Genomic DNA, 20,969 nt, shown 5'->3' on the forward strand with positions numbered 1-20,969 from the left:
TGTTGAGGCCTTTAAAATAAACTTAGCCTCAGGGCTTACAATTTATTAATGTGGCCCCCCTTGTAAAAATGTTGCTTGTTCCTTGTATCTAAACAGTTGAGTTTAATGAGGTATACATATAAATATGTGTGTGTTTGTGTGTGTGTATGAGGTAAATTAGTGTGTCACTCGAATTCGTGCGCGCGCGTTAAGGGGAGGTGCGGAACTGTCTGCGGCGCGCTCGGATGTGTTCATAAACGCGGTGGAGGCTCATGCGGACCAGACTGAGCCGCACTGGTGAGTTTGCTTCTCTATTTCCACTCAAACATCATCAATGAAACCTGCATCTGATCGGAAAACTCAAACAGAACAAGCCGTCAGACAGAATAGTTCGAATATAGAAGATGCACCTTCCTCCCATCTATGGAATAACTAGTTTACATTTTTAAAATCAGTTATACAATTCCTGACTCTACTGGTGCCTAGTGGCACAGGCTGTACCCACGCACCTCAATTACAAAATGTAGTTCGATTTTATATAAAAAAGGAATTATTTAAAAACCTAATTAGAGAGCCGAGACATTTTTCTATGAAATATTAGTATCCTGGCACATTTAACAGATTTTCCCGTTATTCCTTGAGTTCTGTCTTGCATGTCTAACTGAGTTGTAAAATCTGTTCATTGAGTTTTCTGGAACATTGGGGGCCCAGGGCAATCAATTGCTTAATTGGAACTATTTTTAAAGATTTAAAATCTATAAAAAAATTTAAAAACATTAGTTTATACATTTTCTGAACATGCATCAACAGTTTAAGTAATTTTGAAACTTTTTTTCCCTAGACACCTCGTTCAGCTTGATCTTTGTCTTCATCTTTTTGTGGTTTCTTTTCACGCTCTGCACTCTAGTCTGAGCAAACTAGATGCTTATCTTTAAACGTATTTAGTATTTTTTTATGTTTAAAGTGAAACTTTCTATTGATTTAGCTTAAACTAACATGTAAGGGCCTCATGGGATTACTCATTCATAGGTAATTAAATATTTTTACACATTTGATTGGTTGTTGTTTTTGTGGGTTCAGCATGACTCCATGTTAAAGTGTTATCATAATTACTATTATCAAGACATTTTTTCTGTCCTTTGTCAACCTTTATTAACATTACCTTAACAAACATTAATATTAACAAGGATAAACTTGCTATTTTTGCAAGAGTTAACTTTTTTCCAAACTCAATGATCTTTAAAGTTAAGCCTGAGATTACTATTCTACAAATTTGTCTGTCTCTAAAATCTAGATTAATCAAAAATGTATATTAGTGCCCGAAACTCTTATATGAATTGATCAAATCTTTTGTTTTTCAAATTTTTCTTTTGTTTTTGTCTCACAAAAACATAATTTCTGTTAGATGTAATGTAAGAATTAAAAATTGTTTTACTTAAAGTCTTATCTTTATTCCGTTTAGGGTACTAGTTATAAAAAAATGTTCCATATATTTGAAAAAATTAACAAATCAATCAAATCCAGTTAAATTAAAAACCAGATTGATTTGAAAATTTATAAATTACAATCAAACGGATTTAATAGTTTAGTGGAGATACTTTTTCCCATTTCAAAGGCGTATTCAAGAACACTTGTAGTAATAATTTGGTCAGTCTACAGGAACAAAGCAGACATGAGAAAGGCTGTTTTTGCTTAGAATTGAAATTTGTCCCTTTTGGGATTATTTGCAGTTTTTCTTAATTTTGAGAGAGTTTAAGAACAAATAGAGTCCAATTTCTTTATCTGAATATACTGATACATTTCATTAATACTTTTTAATAAGAATTAATGCAAGAGCTGGTATTTTTTTCTTAGTATTATTTAGGTTTTAAGAATTTGCAATACTTAAAAAACATATGAACCGTTATGGAGTTTGAAAGACTAGTGAAGCTGGGATGAAAAGCGTTGATTCCATCATTCATTTTCAATTGATATTTCACTGTAAAAAGAACAATTACATTGTAAACCAGAATCCATATCTTCTGCACAGTTTAATAATCGAAATTTAAGCTATTATCAGCTTTGTATGGCTGGAAAGATTCGTCTATACTGTGGTGCAACACCTTAAGGCAAGAGAGCAACTTTTCTAAAGGGAAGATGCATAGTTTTGACGATCACCTCCCTGTGTTTTCAAGCTCACTAGTGGCAGCAAGGCTCAAAATTAGAAGGTTTATTTAATTTATTCTTAGTGGGATCCATGATTTCATTATGATGAAGAGAATAAAAATGGATTTCCTAACAATTTTCACTTTTAAACATTTATCAGACAACTTTGTCTTCAAAATCTCACACAAGTCCACACAAGATCCAAGTCGAAATACTGCTAATCTTTATAATGATATTAGACATCTTTTTCTTATTGTTTTACTTATTTTTTTAACAAAGTTGTCAGCAGTTATTACAACATTTTGGGTGATTTTGTTTTTTGGATTTTTTTTTATACATATTTGATTAGTTCCCAAATGGCAGTAGTAGTCTTTGGAGTGCTGCTAATCTTCCTTTTTCACAGCGAAAATCCTTTTTTTCTTTTAAATCATATTTTTTAAATCTTTTTTTTTGTAGTTAAGTGACTTAGAGGAAATCAGTAGTCTTGTTTGTTGGAGTCATTTGGTGTGTTGTGTGAACCTGTGAAAAAGATTTAATGCTGTGGTTCTTTTAATAATCCCCTTTAAAGTTCCACCTGCCATAATCAGAATCAAAAATACTTTATTGATCTCACACGTGGGCAATTTGTTTGCCACCATAGCAACTGACAGCAGAGGGGGAAAAAAAAGACTAAGAATAATATATAAAAAAACAAGAACAAAGAAAATGTTGCATAAATGCAAACAACTCAAAGAAAATGTAGCATAAATGCAAACAACAAGGTAGTATAATTTAAAAAGCTATTTACAGAACAGTGCAGGTAAAAAGATGTGCAAAAGAAATTTGCAAAATAGAAAAAAATAAATAAATAGATAATAAAAAATGTGCAAAGGTTATCTTTTGCATTGTGAGTTGTTGTACAGGGTTATTGCATTGGGTATGAAGGATTTCTGGTACCGGGCACTTTTGGAGCAGAGCTGTCTGAGCCTCCTAGAGAAGGAGCTCCGCTGTTTGTCCAGAACAGGGTGGAGAGAATGGTCTGGGTTGTTCATGATGTATAAGATCTTGTTTAGTGACCTCCTCTCCATCACTGCTTCAAAAGTTTCCTGTTTGCAGCCAATGACAGAACCCGCCTTCCTGATCAGCTTGTTCAGTCTGTTGGCGTCACTGACTGCAATACTGCTTCCCCACAGAGGAGAACAAGGAGTAACATAACATCTACTTACTCCTGGCTCTCAGCCTGTTTTCAAACATTCAAATTATAGAAATCCATACTTGCCCAAGAGGAAACTCTTGTAATTAGCACTAATCACATCCAAAACAGCTTTTTATGTGTAACACCGGCATCCAATGAGGTATGAAATCTGGTAATTTCTTCAAATAATACTTACTCCGTGTGTCATTGATCACAGCACTGTTTCTTTTAAGACTCTTTCCAACAACTCTAGGGCCAACATATTGCTGTTTATCTGGGACAGGTATTCTTTGCTAATAAGAAGCAAATGGTAGGTTATTTGGAAAACATGTACACTACAGCAACCCTGGATCATAATACTGCCCCCACATGTGCAATGTAGGCATTACAAAGCCATTGTTCCCTCCAGTGCAGCATGTATATTGGATTCATCAAATTTCATCCTGTTTTTCTTTTTCTTCAGGGACCAGTCTTTGTGCACCAAACAAGTTGATGCCCTTTTTTAATTTATTAGTTTATAAATTATGTTCCTGAAGCTACACAACTACAAAAAAAGCCTTCACATGCATTTAAAATAAAGTTAAAGTTAACGTACCATCAGCTGTCACACACCTAGCTGTGTGAAATTTGTTCTCCGCATTAGACTCATCTTCTAGGGGAGCGGTGAGCTGCAGACAAAGCCACACTCGGGAACCATTTGGTGGATTAAAACCCCCCCGTCCAATTCCTTACTACAGGATTAGACAAAAATGACACTGAAAAGTGATTGATGTAATAAAAAACAAAAAGTAAAGCTTGTAAAAACTGAGCTGAAGAAGCTGTGCTTAGCCTAGAGGAAAATCCCAAACATTCTCTGAATTCGGATAGATCAAAAGTTGTGTAATCCCTCATTTTGTACTGGGAAAGAGGTGTGTTGCAGTCAAGATGTTGACAGTAAGAATACCCGTGAAGACTCGAAGCAATTTTCTTTCGGCATTATTGCATCATTGTTAGACCTTTTTTGATTTTTTTCAGGGCTGTTGCTTGAAGAACCAGTGAGCCGCAGGATTTATGGAAGCAGTTTGCTGAGAGCAGTGAATGATCATGGAGGGCAGTCCTGCCATAGTGCTAATGCTTCTGCTGAGCTTCTCTCCTGGTAAAATCCTCTACCCTATTGGTTTTGTTTTCAGTTCCATGAAACAATTTCCAAAATAACGTCTTACATAAGTTTTAAGTATGCATTTCCTCCCTGGAATCCATGCAAAAATGTTTTTTTAAATAAAATGCTATCCAAATGGATCAAAAAAAAATTCTAAATCACAAAGAAAACACAATTTAAGCTTTATGTAGCAATTCACCCTGTGGCAAACTCAACCAACCTGTGGGTGCTTTTTTGCCGCGCTTTTCTTGTCTTGTCATGCCTGAATTTGAGCTAAAACCCGAAGGTAAACTGCCATTAACAAATAGTTAACACAAAAAATTTAGAACAAATCTGGGTAACCTCACTAAAGTACAATTTAGAGGAGTTCAATAGAAAGTTTTCGTTTCCTCAGTTATATTTATTGGTGACTATTCCTGGCTAATTTTAAACATTTGATTAATGTTGCAAGATAACAAAGCAGTTGTCCTCTTTGCACCCTCAGTTCAGGCTTCAGCTATCATCCTTCCTACATCCAAGACCTCACCCCAACCCTTACGGCTGAGCCGCTGTGTGTTTGTGGATCGCAGCAATGTCACTTGCTTCTGGGACCCCGGAGACGTGCCTGCAAAAACCTACACTCTGAAGGTTAAGAGGACAAACGATTGGTGAGTGTATATATTATACAGTATTCAGAATATATATAAACATATATGTATATCTAACAGTTCTCTAACAGTTCTCCCTTTTAAAATTACCGTAGGTGTTCCTGTTTATTGTGTTTCCTGTTTATTGGGATAGAAAAGGGTTTTACACCCTCTTTGACTTCAAGAAACACATGTGCATTATTCGTTTGCATTATTATTCATGGCCCACATATTTATTTTGGCCGATTTCCTTTTGTTTTTACAAAGCTGTCTACTTTATAGCAACTTCCCACTGTTACTATTTAAAGTAATGTGTTACATAATAACAGCAACAAGCTACTAAAAAAATCTGTTTTCCATCCTTTCATTAAGAAACCATATAGTTGTCTTAGAATTAAAACATTAAATCATATATATGACACAAACAAACATAATGATTTATTCAGATTAATATTATTTAATCAATTGACTTTTAAATGTAAATAAATAAATCTTTTTTGCTGTTATTGTCCTTGGAAAGGAATTAAAAGGAAATGTAAAAATATTCTAAATGATAAATGTGTTTATTACATTTTTCTGACCAGGTTTTTCTTTATTTAAGTCTAGATACCCAGTTTCCTCACTTCACCAAACAGTTGCTGCCGATCCTAAAACAGTTAAGACACTTGATGGTGTTCAGCTACCCAGAAAACATTTGTCAAAGCGCTGCAGCCTTGTAACCAGTAATTACTATTTCTGTTTGGTTGACAAATTTCACCTAAGGGTTGCTCTCTTTTGAGAAACTTCACGTTGGTTTTCTCTGTAAACTTTGAGTGCATTTTTCATAACTGACAAACACCTATTTAAGAAAAAAAGGTTATGAAAACAGCAAAAGTCATCTTAGAAATTCTGCTGAGAAGAAAACCTTGTTGTAGCGGCTGCGGAGACAAAAAACAACTTGTTATATCATCTTTGATGTACCCTGATATTGAACATACATGGCATGCTCCGTCTGCCTTAGATAAGCAAAGGCCTTTTCATGCATTTCCTCTAAGGTACAGCATGTGTGCTTTAGCACCTAAAGGCTGACTTTGCATTTAAAAGCTAACATTAGGATTTGCTATCACTTTAAATCTTATGTTCGTGCGAAACTTTGATAGTAATGTTGCAAGTCTGCCACTTTTTATTTCCTGTTTTTCTTGAACAAAATATTATGTGGCCCTCTGTAGCCCAAATGAGAAAGTATTGCCTTTATCTCTAAACTGGATCAATTGCTAATCTGTTGTGGGTTTGATTGTTTGTCTGGCACGTGTCCCCGTGCACAGAAATCTCTAACAAGGATCTTCTCAGCAGGCATGTTTTCTTGGGTTTTTATAGTACTTCGAGCCTCACGCAGAATTTGTTTGTGTCTTTCTGGGGATCAGTTCGTCTGTGCCAGCAACAGACAACCCTATAACCACGTTCACCTGCACCACCTCCAGCACCAACTGCACCACCGGAATTCACTCCTCAACGGTATCGCTGAACTACTCCATCCGTGTCATAGCCCACATGGAAGGCCAGAACGTTTCATCAAAACCTCGGTGCCAGCTCGGTAGAATAGAAGGTGAGGCTGTTGAAGACGCTCAAATTTCACAATCCCAGCAATAGTAATCAGTAATAAAAGAAAAAATAAACAAATAAATAAAAGGCACTACGTTTTGAATGAGAACTGAAAAAAGACTTTAGTCTTTTTATCCTCTTTTTATTATGTTTCTCTAATCAGTGTCATGCTTGTGAAAAACAAGCTTATTAGCGGGCTTATGCTGCTCCCAATTCCCCGTTTTTATTATCTTGATAGTTTAAAGCAGGGGTCTTCAACCGGAGGCCCACCCTCGTGGCTCTCTTTTTAAAGAAAATAAACTTTATCTATACGTACTACCCCAGGAGGCTTCACTACAGTACCCATAATACTCCAACATTTCATCAAGCGGCAAGGCTTCGTATTTCATCTCAGTCATAATAAAACCTTTTGACAGTTTTTTGAACGTTGTGTATCACAGAAAAATGGCTGTAGGTCAGTAAGTACAACCAGATTTCAAACATAAAGGCAGATCTTTTAAAGAAATCAGTGATCAAATGTAATCAATTTTAGTTAGGTCTAGGAATTTGTGGCTGAAGTGCACCAACGACAAAAAAATGGATACATTTGCTGCAGTGAGATGGTCTGCGTAACACAGGGCGTCTTATTTTGAAAGGAAGTCATGTGAACCTCAGTCCAAACTTGTAAGCTATTTCATAGTAGAAAAATATATATTTATATGTATATATGTTTTTTTCTCTTTATGTTTGTTTTATTTTTACCCCCCAAAAAAAGTTAATTTGTATTTCTTATGACAACATTAACATAAATACAAATCAGTGTCCTATTTTTCTAAAGGGAGAAATACGACTTTGTGGTTCCTACTGGATTGTAGTCTGTTAGAAATCCACCAGAATGTTTTTTTAAGTCCTGAAGGTTGAAGACCCCTGCCTGGTTAAAAGTCTCAAGAAAAAAAAAAACATTTAAAAAAAGATATTTAACCATCATTTGTCTGGCATAAGATAATATTAGTCAGATACTCTGCAGGCTCACATTTGATTGTTCAGAACCTTATTCCATATTTCTCTCTGATTTGAGATTTCCATCAACAATGACCAGCCTTGGTTTTAATTTACCACACCCTTTCAGCATTAAGTCCATCTACTATATGAAGCCATGCTTACAGGTGAAGAAACAGGTGAAATCAGACTCTTAACTGTTGGCATCTTGAGGTAACGGACGGAGATTTATAGTAACTAGAGTCAGTGCTCAATGAGGACATTTCTTACAAGCAGCTCCATTTAAATTATTTATTCTATGTAGGGTTTGACCTAATGAAATATGAAATAATAATGAAATAATCTCATATTTTCCCAGGAAAGAATATATATATATATATATATATATATATATATATATATATATATATATCATATATATGTGTGTGTGTGTGTGTGTGTGTTTACTAATAACTTTTGAGTTATCCATCATCTTAACATTGTTGTTAATGTTGTCTCACCTGTTTGTCACTCATTTGTCACTCAGTGCGCTTGCCTGCGGTACCGTTAACAAGTATACAACCAATCCCAGAATCACCGGAATGCCTGACTATAGGCTGGGAACGCATACTCAGTCAATTTCATGTGTCCCGGAGCGAAATCAAAAAAGGGGATCTGAATTCCCAATTAGAGTTCACCGCAAAGGGAGAGGTGAGTCACATTTAAATATTCCACAGAATAAAGGAAAAAAATAACAGTGTACATATTTAATAGTGATTTAATGCTACAAGCCTTTTCCAGCCAATTAAATGAATGACTGCAAAAAAAATTCCAGTTTTTCAGGGTTTTTTCTTTTACAATTAATATTTAAAATAGAGAAGAACTTTTTTTTTTGAAATCCAAGATTAATTCTCTTAATCCTGTCTCCTGTACAGCAGGCCGTTCAGGTCAGAGATGTAAATGTGAGAGACACTAAGAGCCGATTTTGCCTCTTTAGACCGGACACCTCATACACCATACGGCTCCGACACAGATATTTAGGCCCCGAAAGCCCATGGAGCTCCTGGAGCAATCCACTTGATGGGAGAACAGCACCAGATGGTGAGCAGAAACAGAGAAGTAAATGCTACTGGTTATTAAAACTAGAGTGTGCTACTACAATTAATGTAATCACAAGAGGGCTAAATGCAAACCTGTTTGTCCTTGAGTGAAAAATGTGTCACCTCCTTAATCACATGCAGTTACTACAGCATCTGTAAAAACACTAACAAGCCTTTTACAGATCCCACTCATTCCTGGCAGGTTTATTTTATTTTGAAGTAAATATATTTCTGCATTTAAAATGTTAATGGATTAACATCCAGCACCATAAGTGTCACCTGTTTGGGTTTTTCTTGGTAAAATGGTTTTCCATGATGATGATTGTAACTTTATTTCAGCACTTTAAAGACCCACTTCGATTAAACTTGACCTAAGCTTGATGTGTGTAGAAGGAAGAACTACAGAAACAAATCTGTGAGCTATAAGGGTGAATGAAGTTTTGCAATCGATTTTTCTACAATAATCCCCATCCTCCATCTGTGTTGTTAGATTCCAGAATGTTATGTATCATCTTATTTTAATAGCAAATTTACAGTACAACAGATACGCACCGTGCCAGTGCTGACTAACACAGACATGGCTTTCATCTTAGTCAAATGCCTGCTTAACAGGAAATTGTAGCTTGCTTTTCATAATAGGAACACAAAAAGGATTCTTTGTCTTTCATTTTGCTTTTCTGAATGGGTTTAAAATGAGTTTATTTAGGTGAAGGATTCGTCTGCAGCATATCCTACCGTGCTGAATCATAGTTGATTCTGGTCACGACATTTTTCCGTTGCTTGATCTCTGGCCTTTATACATTTTGATAAGGATCTAGAGGAAAAGAATGAGACAGCATAAACAGCACAAAGTCAAGAGTGTTGCCAAACGTAATCTTAATCTGGGAAAATAGTTTTTGATCAGAAGATGCCATCTCATTTGGCCTTAAAGAAAAGAGTTTTAAGAAGATCCATCGATATTCCAGACTTATTCCCTTTGTCTGTGGTTATCATAGTGTATATAATATTTCATTGTCAGGAGTTGTTGAGAGTCTTTGATTTATCAGTTTAGCAGATAATGGATGGCGTCCCCCTCCTAGATTGAGAGATTATGGGTTCAAACTCACGGATGGGGTCATACCAAAGATATTAAAGTTGGGGCCTGAAGCCTACCTGCCTCACACTTCACATCAGTAGGTGAAGTGGCGGGTTAAACCGTTAAAAGGTTCCCAGATGCAGGTGTGACTTCAGCTCTCCTTAGGGGATGCGTTGAATACAAAGAAAAACATTCACAGACACACATGTGTGACAACTAATGGGACTTTAACCCCAATATGAGATTTTGCCCCCTAGCGGTACTTGACATTTTGTTCCAAGCGTGTTTAGATTTGTTTGTTTTTCTTTGTTCCTCTTTCTGTCTTCTCCCAGCTCCTTCCACAGAACTTGTTTTCTGGAGGCAAGTAAAGGACACTGATGGGAATGGACTGAGACTGGTTGATCTGCTCTGGGAGGTGAACATCTGAAACAGAAATTTATGTGCTTTGTATTATCTGACTTTAATCTTTGCGCTAAAAATCTCTTAGTATTCATCACTCTTTCAACAAACCTTTCCAAATGTCTTTTTATGCTTTGTTCATTCCATGTATTTGGTTTTATTTGGCAAAGGAGCAAAGATACGAAAAAATAACATCTATAATTTAAAGGATAATTTAAAAATCCATTTTATTCCACTGCAACTCATTTTGACCTCTTTCTCTTTTGATTTTTAGCCCCTGCCTGCCTTCGTTCTTTTCTACAATGTGACTTGTCAGTCAGAGGGTATGCAGAACTTGAGCGATTATGGGAGCTGCAAAGACCTAAACCCTCCCAAAACATCCTGCAGCTTGTATCTTCCTGTCGGACGTTGCTCCTGCTCTCTCACAGCCACCAACTCTGCAGGGACATCTCCAGAAGCTCGAATCTGGCTCTTCGACTCCTCTGAAACAGGTAAGGATAACCTGCACAGTTGTGCATGCAGAGTCAGAGATTATTAATGCATTACGACTTGTAAATATTTGCACATATTTCCCATGTCCTCGGGTAAGAGATTGCTGGTTAGCTGTTGTCTTTGTATTCATCATTTAGTTCAAGTTTGTGTAGTGCAGATGAAGAATGCACAACCCAGAAAGGCTCAAACTTAGTAGTGGGATGTTTTTGAGATTTTTAATTAAAACTTAAAGAAGTTGAACAAAGCATTCAGCAGCAGCAGCTGAAGACACACTGACATGAGTCAATCTTCTGGTGACTGTAAGATAGAGGAGGCAGGTAAGTGCTTCTGGTGAGAACAGGGAAAAAATAGTCAGAAAAGTAGTTTTCCTGCAGCTCTACTGAGCTTAAAACTTGGTTGAACAATATGGATGACTTCCAAACTTTTGTTCTGTACTGTATGCCCTCCATCATGAGATAAATGCAAGAACATGTAAAAACATCAAAAAGACGTTTTTCATCGGAGTGGGTCCTTAACTTGCAGACACGGAACGTAGGATGCACTAATAGAAATTGATGCTCTTCAAAATGGAAAACAGGAATCTAGCTTCCTGCAGAGCACTCTGAGAGAGGCATCTGCAACTTAATGATCAAGAGCAGGACCTGACAAATCTTACTCCTGCCCCAATGGAGACAGAAGTCGTGGTTGAGAAGATAGCTCAAAGACCAAACTACTTGGAAGCAAAGACCACTTCAAAAAGCAAAACTCTTGTGGCAGAATATGTCAAAGTATTCCATGCATATTCACCTAACACTACCTCACATGACCATGATGATATTGATATTGATAAATCATGTAATAAAATGGTTATAGTATAACGGGGTGGGATTATATAAGTTCGCTTCCTTCCACTCCCTTTCAAGCAATATTTATTAATATGTCTAATTATCCTAAGTTTGATTAGTTACTGTATGAATGTATAACTGATGATTATATTGCTGTTGTGTATTATTTCTACTTAATTGCTTGAAATAAACCATTTCAAATCAAATCATTTCAAATCAAATGATGGGTCCTAAGGAAGCAGACATACGCTGTTGTATAACTGTTGGTTGAGTCTCTTCAACTGGTTGTTCAACTGTAGTTGAAGTGCTGTTGACAAACAGACAGTAACCCCAACATGTAACAGAGCCAGAGGCCCTCTCTCTGACACAGCATCTCTTTACACTCCATGAAATCTAAAAACTTATTGAAGGATGATCTCCTGAGTCTCCTTGACTGGAGGAGGCAATCCAGTAACCCAGATGATTGTTGGGTGGAAGCTCAGTCACAACTAATACAGGTATCAATATATTGCTCAATAACCAGAGAGTTCCATCAAAATTGTGTCTGGATGATAGACAGTGTGGTCTTGTATTTAGGACAATAGAGTCAGGAGGTGCAACAGAAGTGATGACTTTGTACTGCAGAGCCTGGAGCACAAACAGTCGGCCTGGTAGACACTCAGGGGGGAACAGAAATGTTTAACTTGCTAATCGGATCAAGTCAGATTTGGGGGTGTTTAGGTCATTGCTGTAATGACGAGACGAGCCACCGTCCTTACTGTTCTTGTCTCCATGCCAGTGGATAAAAAAGTGAACGGATGCTTAACACCCTCCAACTCTGACTTGATAGCCAGTTGCTTCAAACATCATAAATCTGTTCTGCAGAGGAAAGCCATTGAATAAAAACAGCTTGTGGTTGGTGTGGTAGATTCTACGTCACACCTACAAGCTTTTTCCAATGACATTTTGTCATCTGCTTCTGTATCACAACAATTAGAACAAAGAAATACTCAGTAATGCAATTCTAATCCAAATATTCTTCATATATGTCCTCAATCATCAGAAAAAAGCTACAAGTACACGTTAAAAACACCAAAAACACAAAAATGAGTTGGGGTAGATGGAGACCAGCCCTATGAGCAGGGATAACATTTTTAAAAACCCTCAAGAAAAGTTTTTAAACACAGCACAGATCTCCAACTGCGTGACTGGCTCAGTTGCTGAGTTTGTTGTTTTTCTCCCTCTGTGTCCTCAGAGCTTCCTCCCCCAAACCAGATCTCTGTAAGGTCCCTGAGTGACATCAGCTTAGAGGTTCACTGGGTGTCCCCTCTTAATCACAGAGTGAGTGGTTTTGTCGTGGAATGGTTTGCTGTCAGAGAGGGAATGGGAAGCCTCCCCTGGAAGAAGCTGAACAATTCTGTTGCAAAACATGTCATCACAGGTGAGCATTTGCTGCAGCTCAAACATAACATTTTAAAGTCATTTATCTATCAGCAATAAAAGACTGTATGTCATGTCATTTTAGGGTTAAAACCGTTGGAGCGTTATGCTGTTTCTGTCAAAATTCTTTATGGAGAGCAAGTCGGGGAAAACAAAACGCAGTACGTTTACACGAGAGAAGGAAGTAAGTGATCTGCACTGCAAACTTTGCAGCAGTAAAAAGTTTTAACTTTATGGCTTTAACTATAATGAACAAAGAATAATAAATGAGAGGAATCTCAACAAACAAACCAAAACGTAAAACATATTTAAACGATATAACTCAAATTGCAATAAGTTTGAGAAATTTAACTCTTGACATTCCTTTTGCCACTCAAGCACGATCATTCATTTTTTGAAGTATTTGGATGGGTACATGTTTCTTAAAGCCAGCAGCACTTCAGTTCAATTCCAAAGCTCCTGTTTTTTAATCCAAACATGAGTTATTTCGATAACATAATAGCATTTTTTTTCTGTTACTGCTTCTGATTTTTCCAAATTGCCATGAATAATGATGTTAAGGTTCACAGAGTGAATTCTGTTGTTTTTTTGTTTTGTTTTTTAGATTTTATTGAATATAAAGATGTATTAAAACTGTCAAAACTGCTGTCCAGAAGATACTGGAGGCATGTGGGATCTTGCTTCCAATGAGTCACCAAGAAACCGGATCAGTTTCTTTTACAAAAGATTTACAAGTGACAACAGTTTACAACTGTTTGAAGTCGTTAGAGATCCAAAAGCAGATCACTATAATTCATTTTGAATGAAAAAAAGGGACTGAATGCGTAGCTAAAATAAATTGTTATTTATAAAGCCGTCCTGTTTTTTGCTTTTGCGTAAATATTAGTAATAAATTTATGTAAGGGAAACTAACTTTTGAGAAAAAAGGAATGACTCTTACTTAAAGATGTGTGAAACTGTTTAAAGCAATTACCAAATGTCTGATTGCAATACTGTAGTTAATAACCAACATTTCCCAAAAACAGCTGGTCTTGATTTTTTTACTATAGAAAAGTAGCTGGAAATTTTCAGTATCAAAATTTTGCGGCCTTTGTTTAATCTTTCCAACTCTTTCTTTGGAAAAATAAAATTCTGAACAGATGTGTTATCTGAATGATTTTATAAACACGACCTCTGTTAAAGATTTTAGACAAAAAAATGGCTTGTTCTAATTATTTAAACTGGTTGCAGAATTTTTTTATTTTTAGACCAAAAGGAAAAACATATATAAATAAACAGAACATAAAAATTGTAATTTACTTTTCAAATTCATTTATGATAGGCTGTCAGATAGTGGAACCTAAAGTAAAACCCATTTAAACCTTTTTGTCTGAATATAAAGGGTATAAAGGATATAAAGGGTGCTGAAAGTATGCTAATGACACTATTATTTGCTTCAACAGAAATCAACAAGGAAAACAGCCATTTGCTTCATGATCATGCTTTGAAAGTTATGAAAACATCTGAAGTTGGTTCTTTACTCTTTGTACTTTAAATAAATTATTTCACCATTTTAATTTCAGACAAACAACTTGTTTACTTTAAAATATATATAAGCAGCTGATCATAAAACTCATTTTGTTTCATTTTCAAAATAAATATTTTGCAACTACTCATTTTCTCTTAATTCACACAAGGTCACACATCTTGTCATGTTTCTTTAAATTTTTTTCCACAAATCCTTCACTGTGACTTTTATCCCCATTTAGAATGTCCAGTGCTAGCCGCTAATAATTAATATTTTTAATATCATTTTATGATCCTCATATTTAATATATTGTGTATATTTGGAGCAATGGATGGACTTGTAAATTCCTTTGGGATTAATAAAGTACTCTATATATTATGAATTAGGTTTTATTTATGTGCTTTTATTAACATCAAAAGGAATGAAGACTTTTTTCCTATTTTCTAAAAATAAACTAAGATAAAATGAGTCCCGATAGTTTCCATTTATTTATGTTTGAGGATGGGCGGGGAAAAAACTCCTTCAAGTTACTGAAAATTTTTTGAAGGGAAAGGCTTTTTTATTTGGATTTCTGACTGTTCTGTGTTTTTTTTTTATTTAAACAGTGTGATTCTAACTGTAGGTAAATGAAGCTGTTGCTCTTCAATGTTTGAAAGTCAGTAAACCAACAAAATGTAATATTTTAATGTTAAAACTTAAGTTCAGAAGGTTAAAAGTTCACCCTAAAATCTCAAATAAATTATAAAATGCTGCATTTTATTTTGAAGAGGACAAGAAGATTTTAAATACATTTGTTATTTTTGTAAAGTGATATCTCTGTTTGTTTCTTCAGCTTTTAAAGTCTGTGGTCACATTGGGTTCTGTTAGGAATCCATTGAACTCTTTTTGTGAAATTTAGAGCTGTGGAGCGGTGATGATTGGATTGACCTAGCCACCTCTCAGCAAGGAGATTCCTGGGTTTATATTCCCGCAGGGGTCCTTTCCCCTTTCAAAATGCTTGATCCAAATAAAGTAGATGATCTTTGTTCACAACAGCAAAAAAATAAAATAAAAAATGTTTGAAAGCTTTTATCAAAAGCCCTGAATTAGAAATTTAACAAATCTGTTTGTATCCACAGCGCCCTCAGCAGGTCCCAGTATCAAAGTACAGCGTATCTCTGGCAGCTCGGTGGGACTCAGCTGGACTCCGGTTCCTGTGGAGGAGCTTCATGGTTTCCTTAGCAACTATATCATTTTCTACTCAACCAGAAATGAATTAGCAAAGAGTGAGTGACACGCCTGCAGATGCACTGCAGAGAAAACCGTTGCTGGGACATGTTTAAAACAGTCACTTAAATCCGGGAACAGTTGGGTTTAGTTTTTTGGAACAAAAAATAACGGGCTTTAACCCTTAATGCAACTATCATATTTGGCTTCAGGTGAAAGAGAAACATTTTTTTGGCACGAGGAAGAAATCTGAATGGATTTTTTTTTTCACTTTCATCCATGCATCTTTATTCACACAAATTATTCTGTGTTTAATCAGGTGTTGTGATTCCTCACCATGTTCAACACTACAGTTTGGAGAATTTGTCGCCCGGTAATTACGACATCTTCATGCAGGCCAACACTCTGGCCGGTCCTGGACCAGCTGGGAACAAAGTGAATGTGTACATTGGTAAAGAAAAAACACACTCTCTCAGGCTAAACTAAGCATTAAAAACTTCTAATTTCTATATCTTCATATGATTTTTGTGTGTGTTTAGACTCTGAAGAATTAGCCTTAGTCATGATGATGGTTGTTCCACTGCTGGTGATTTCACTGGGGCTGATTCTGATTGCAGCCTTGGTACCAAGAAACATGTAAGACCTCTTCAGCTTTTGCAGCATTTTAAGAAACAATGTAATTCTTTTAAAGATTTCTTTGTTTTATCTTGATCTTTTTTTACTTTTTTAGAATGAAAGAGAAGCTGCACATTCCTGATCCATCCAACAGCAGCCTGTCAAGCTATGCTCCTAAAACTAATCTAGAGGTAACACAAGTTATTTTCTTTCCTATAGTGTCTGCCCTTTTGCATGTCTGGCCTTTTTCTATAAATGTCAAGCATTTTTAGTCTTTAAAACTGGGTTTTGTAAATCAGTAGAAATGTTTTGCTTTTAACTTCCTTTTTGATGGACCCAAAACAAATACAAGTTTATAAAAGAAGAAAAAAATGATCACAAAGCCAAAAGCTTAACCAAAACTCGCCACTAGCAAGCACAAATGTATTTTTTTTCCTACAGTGCAAAAAAGTGAAAAAGTTGCCTTTTTCAATAAATGCAACCCTTTTATGAAATTGTATTGTTAAGGGGGATGAAAGTTTTACGGGTGGCTTTATGGTTCTAGAAATGTTTGCAGATGAGCTGCTCTTTCATACTGCAAAAGCCCACAGAGGTGCATCATTTGCCCAAAATCGGCTCATGTGTGAGATGTCCTTAATAATAAATAATGGAAAATCCAAAACTGCTCCTGTGGTCCCAGAAAAAATCATCTTGTGCTACTAAAAAAAAAATACATTTTAAAATATGAATAAAACAGATCTTCTTATGGAAGCATCCCATTTATAATCAACAAAAGCAGGAAGGTTTATGTAATTTGACCAAAATGATGTTAGGAAACCACTTTCTAGACTGAAATCAAAAAGAAAACAATAAATTTACCCAGTTTTTTTTGTAGATAAACACAACAATTCCTTTACAGAAACCTCCCAAAAAAAATTTAAATAAAACTTAGAACACTGCATGTAGTATCTAATCCAGATGCCTTTAAACTGCTTCTTATCCGCATTCACTCACACAAATTCACACCCTTACCAAATCCATTTTAGGCAACTAAAGGTTCAGACTTGGCTGAGGACACTTTGACGTGTGATCGCATGTCCAGGAAATAAAACCTCTAACCCTTTGGTTGGTAGATGGCTGCAGCACATCTGATCCACAGTCACCCTTTACGCTGGGCCTCACTAAAAGATTCGGAAAAGGGCAGTCAAAAAAATAATTGCTCTGTTTTTCTTCAAAGACTGAGTGAAAACAAGCTTCTATTAATCTGATTAAAGACCCACTCTGATCAAAACTATTTTGTTGGTGTTTTTTATGTGTTCTTGTGGCATTTTTCTGATGATGGAGAACAAATAAAAGGACAATTAGGCTTAAAGTCAAAGTCAGAGTCAGCTTTATTGTCAAATATGCTGCATACACATGACACACGGCACAGAGGAAATTACTCTCCTCTCGCCCCACAGTGCAGGCAGCTTGTAAAATAACATTTATAATAAGAAGAATAACAGCAATCTAAATAGTGCAAAAGAGCAATGAGATGGTTAAAGTGAAATTGCATTTCTGAGTACTTCGTCAGTGAAATCGCTGTGAATCAACAGCAAACAGAAAAAAAAACATTTGAAAAAGAGTGTATTTTGGCGGACCACAAGCTCCCTGTGCTGTTCCATTCTGATGCATTCGCTCGTAGACGACTAGATCCATGTACGTTGGTCTTGGTTTTCCTTGTCCAACTGCCATCTGGCAAATCTGTACAGCTAGATAGCTCCAAAGTTGCTGATCAGCTAATGTTAGGTCGGGGGTGGCAGGGGCTAAAAGCAAGTTAGAGAGTGTAAATAGAGAGCTCAGGTATGGGTGACAGGAAGAGGGGGCGGGGTTGCTCCGCGCCAATAAAGGAAAATTTCGGATGAACTCCTGCCACTCTGCGCAAAATGTGCCAGAAAACAACACAACTTTTTTTTTACTAAAAACAAAACAATCATAATTAAAAAACCACAGGAACGCTTTTACAATACATGATCGCAGTGGGTCTTTATAGTTACACTTCTTATTTGTTTGATTTTAGTTTAACAAAAATTTTAATTATAAATTTCTTCCTTTTTTAGGGTATAAAGCCTCTCATGGTTCAAGAGAAACATGAAAGCTTCATATTCTCTGATGTGATTTTGGTTGACGTGCAGCAGAACCTTGAGAAGAACCCCGACTATCAAAATCTGTGCAATCTCCAAACTTACCGCTACAACCCATGCCCTTCATTATCTCCTTTAAGAGATTCTGAGGAGTTCTCCCGGAAGGCAACCTCATCTCAGACTGGTTCAGACCCAATCCCCTCCTTCCTCCCCTGCATTTATTCCAGCATCGTCATCTCTCAACCCTCCGATCCTTTTTCCACATCCATTCTACATCCCTCAAGTTTCCAGTTCTCTTCCTCCAAACCTCCCCCTGGTTCGGTTGATTACTTCAAACTACCATCAGATGGCGCCATTGAATCGTCCAACTTGAATTCTTCTCTGTCAATCCAAGACAGAAACTTTAGTCTTTTTGTGGAGCAGCGCCAACACTCAATGTCTTTTTGGGACTTTTGTGAGAAATGCCACCTATCTGTCTATCCAAATTCCTCCACAGAAGTCAGTGGGTACAATCTGATGATTCCTCCCCAGTCCAGCAAAAGCCACTCATCCACCTCTGAAGGTTTTATGCCATCACCTTCACCTCTTTTCCCACTTGTTTTTGAGGATCTAACTTGCTGTACTGTACAGTATGATCCTTATGTCCCTTTTGAAGCTTAAATTTTCATAAGTATGTCCATGTTGTCAAAGATTTAAGGTTTCTTTGGGAAATAATACTTAACATAAAGTAAATGGTCACACATTTCAGCTGCACCAAAGCTTTGCATTTAAAGCTGTTCTTCTTAAAAAGCTAAAGAACTAAAAAAAAAAACAGAATGGTTTGCTGTAACGACCCTTAAAGGGAGCAGTCAAAACACAAAGACGAATTTACCAGGATGACAACTCATGAGAGAAGAAAACGTTTTTGTATCCCATTAAAAGCTGAGTTTACACTATAAGGACAAGACTTATTAACAATATTTAAGTTCATATTTCCCTTAAAGAATAATGACAAGCACATTGTTAAGTGAAAGAGAAAAAAAATGTATTTGTACTTCTTTGTGGCACAATCATGCTGTGGATGGTGTGTGTATGACCCACAAACAGGTTCTGAAATGTGTTCATAAACTGAGAAGATATTTTGGAGATGTCTGTGCGTGAAACATTACGTTAGAAACTTGAATGTGTAACTGCTAAGGACACTTCAGGAAATATCTATGCAGTGAATGAGAATTAGTTCAAATGTTTTGGCCCTTAGTTGATTTGAGCAATCTGCTAAAAGAAAGCCAAATAATCAACTTTAAACATTGAAACCAAGGGAATATAATTAAATTGCAATGAAAATCCTGGGTGACATTAGGGATTAAATAATTACTTTATTTAATTGTTTGGTGGGTGTATTTTGCAACATATCTGGATTTTGCTTCAGAGATCTAGTGTGTTTCCTGTGTGTACAAATGCCAAATTTGTGTGGGAAAATCAGGTTTTTGTCAGCCAGGGCCCACAGCAGGACATGATGGAACTTGAACTTATCCAATAAAACAATGGGTTACTAATTCTCATGCTTGCACCTTCACCTCACCGCCCTTACTGAAATCATTTCTGTGCTAGTTTAACCATGAAGATTTACTGCTAACTTAATTGGGGGGGACTAACGGAAAAATGTCTCATCCCATTTTTGTTTGTGTCTGAGCTGTTTAAAGTTTTTATTCAGGGTTATGTTGTTGCAATGTTGTATCCATAGCTGAGATTGCTATGGATTCCTGGGTAAATTTCCTTTTTATGACAGAGTTGATGGTTATACTGATTGACTCTCCTATTGATTTATTTTTGGTGGTTTGGGGTTTGTTTATTTTATTTTGAGTTTTTTCTGTGAATGTAAAACAGTTGATTTGAATTATTAGCTTATTTTACAATGAATAAAAGATTCTGGTGAATGTGTGCAGTGTGGGGGCTGGCTGTTTTTTCCCTTCTTGTAGATTTTATTTGGTCATAGTTCAGCATTTTAACCCCTTATTGCCCCATGTTACTAATTCACAATGAAGGCCACCATTAAATCCAGAACTCCACTTAATTTAGCATTACCTCAAGGTGCTCTAAAGGTGCTATATAAATAAAATTAATTTGAATTTAATTTGAATTTACCTCGAAAGGAGAAAACACTGAAACATTTTTATTTTATATAAACGGAAATAAATTCAGGCATGCAGGGGGTTAAGCCAAAAAGACATGCGGTACTTAGGGAAAGTTCATATGTTTGGTTTATGCTCTCTTTATCCTCAGGGTTAGACTTATTTCCATTGGAATCAAATGTGAAATTGCTCTCTTCTGCAACCTGCCTCCAGTGGTCTTTTGTGGAACTGCAACAATGTTACCTCTGATTTATAATGAAATTTGGGACTGTATAGGCTTGATGAACCTATTTATAACCTCTAAAAGATCATTTTTTTACAGAAAGTTTGTACCTTAACTGACAATAATTAATATATGTATACATTAAATTATAATAGAAATACGCAAGTACACATATCTGATTTGTTCCTTTACATTTTTATGCAACATAAAAGTTAAATTTAATGCAGAATGCTGTGATTTCAAACACTGAAATAAACATTTGTGTTAACAGTGTGAAAAAAATAAATGCTTTTGTT

The 20,969-nt window shown here is 36.0% G+C and overlaps 1 protein-coding gene across 2 annotated transcripts; it reads left to right on the plus strand.

Moving 5' to 3' along the window:
* The first annotated feature begins 198 nt into the window (after nt 1–198).
* On the plus strand, nt 199–20,258 carry LOC105356917 (interleukin-31 receptor subunit alpha). Of its 2 annotated transcripts, none has more exons than XM_011490273.4 (15): nt 199–276; nt 4,313–4,433; nt 4,921–5,083; nt 6,466–6,647; nt 8,148–8,311; nt 8,536–8,701; nt 10,108–10,190; nt 10,449–10,665; nt 12,725–12,910; nt 12,995–13,093; nt 15,535–15,681; nt 15,942–16,073; nt 16,162–16,258; nt 16,353–16,428; nt 18,316–20,258. In XM_011490273.4, exons 2-15 carry the CDS (start codon nt 4,376–4,378, stop codon nt 18,997–18,999), a joined length of 2,454 nt encoding a protein of 817 aa, XP_011488575.1. In that variant the 5' UTR covers nt 199–276; nt 4,313–4,375; the 3' UTR covers nt 19,000–20,258. The 2 variants fall into 2 exon arrangements, with proteins under 2 accessions (XP_011488575.1, XP_078797054.1); XM_078940928.1 differs by having other exon boundaries at nt 8,539–8,701.
* Nucleotides 20,259–20,969: the final 711 nt, after the last annotated feature.

This window comes from Oryzias latipes, chromosome 22 (genome assembly GCF_053564925.1).
Source record: "Oryzias latipes strain Hd-rR chromosome 22, Olatipes_Hd-rR_3.1".
NCBI classification, from domain to species: Eukaryota; Metazoa; Chordata; class Actinopteri; order Beloniformes; family Adrianichthyidae; genus Oryzias; species Oryzias latipes.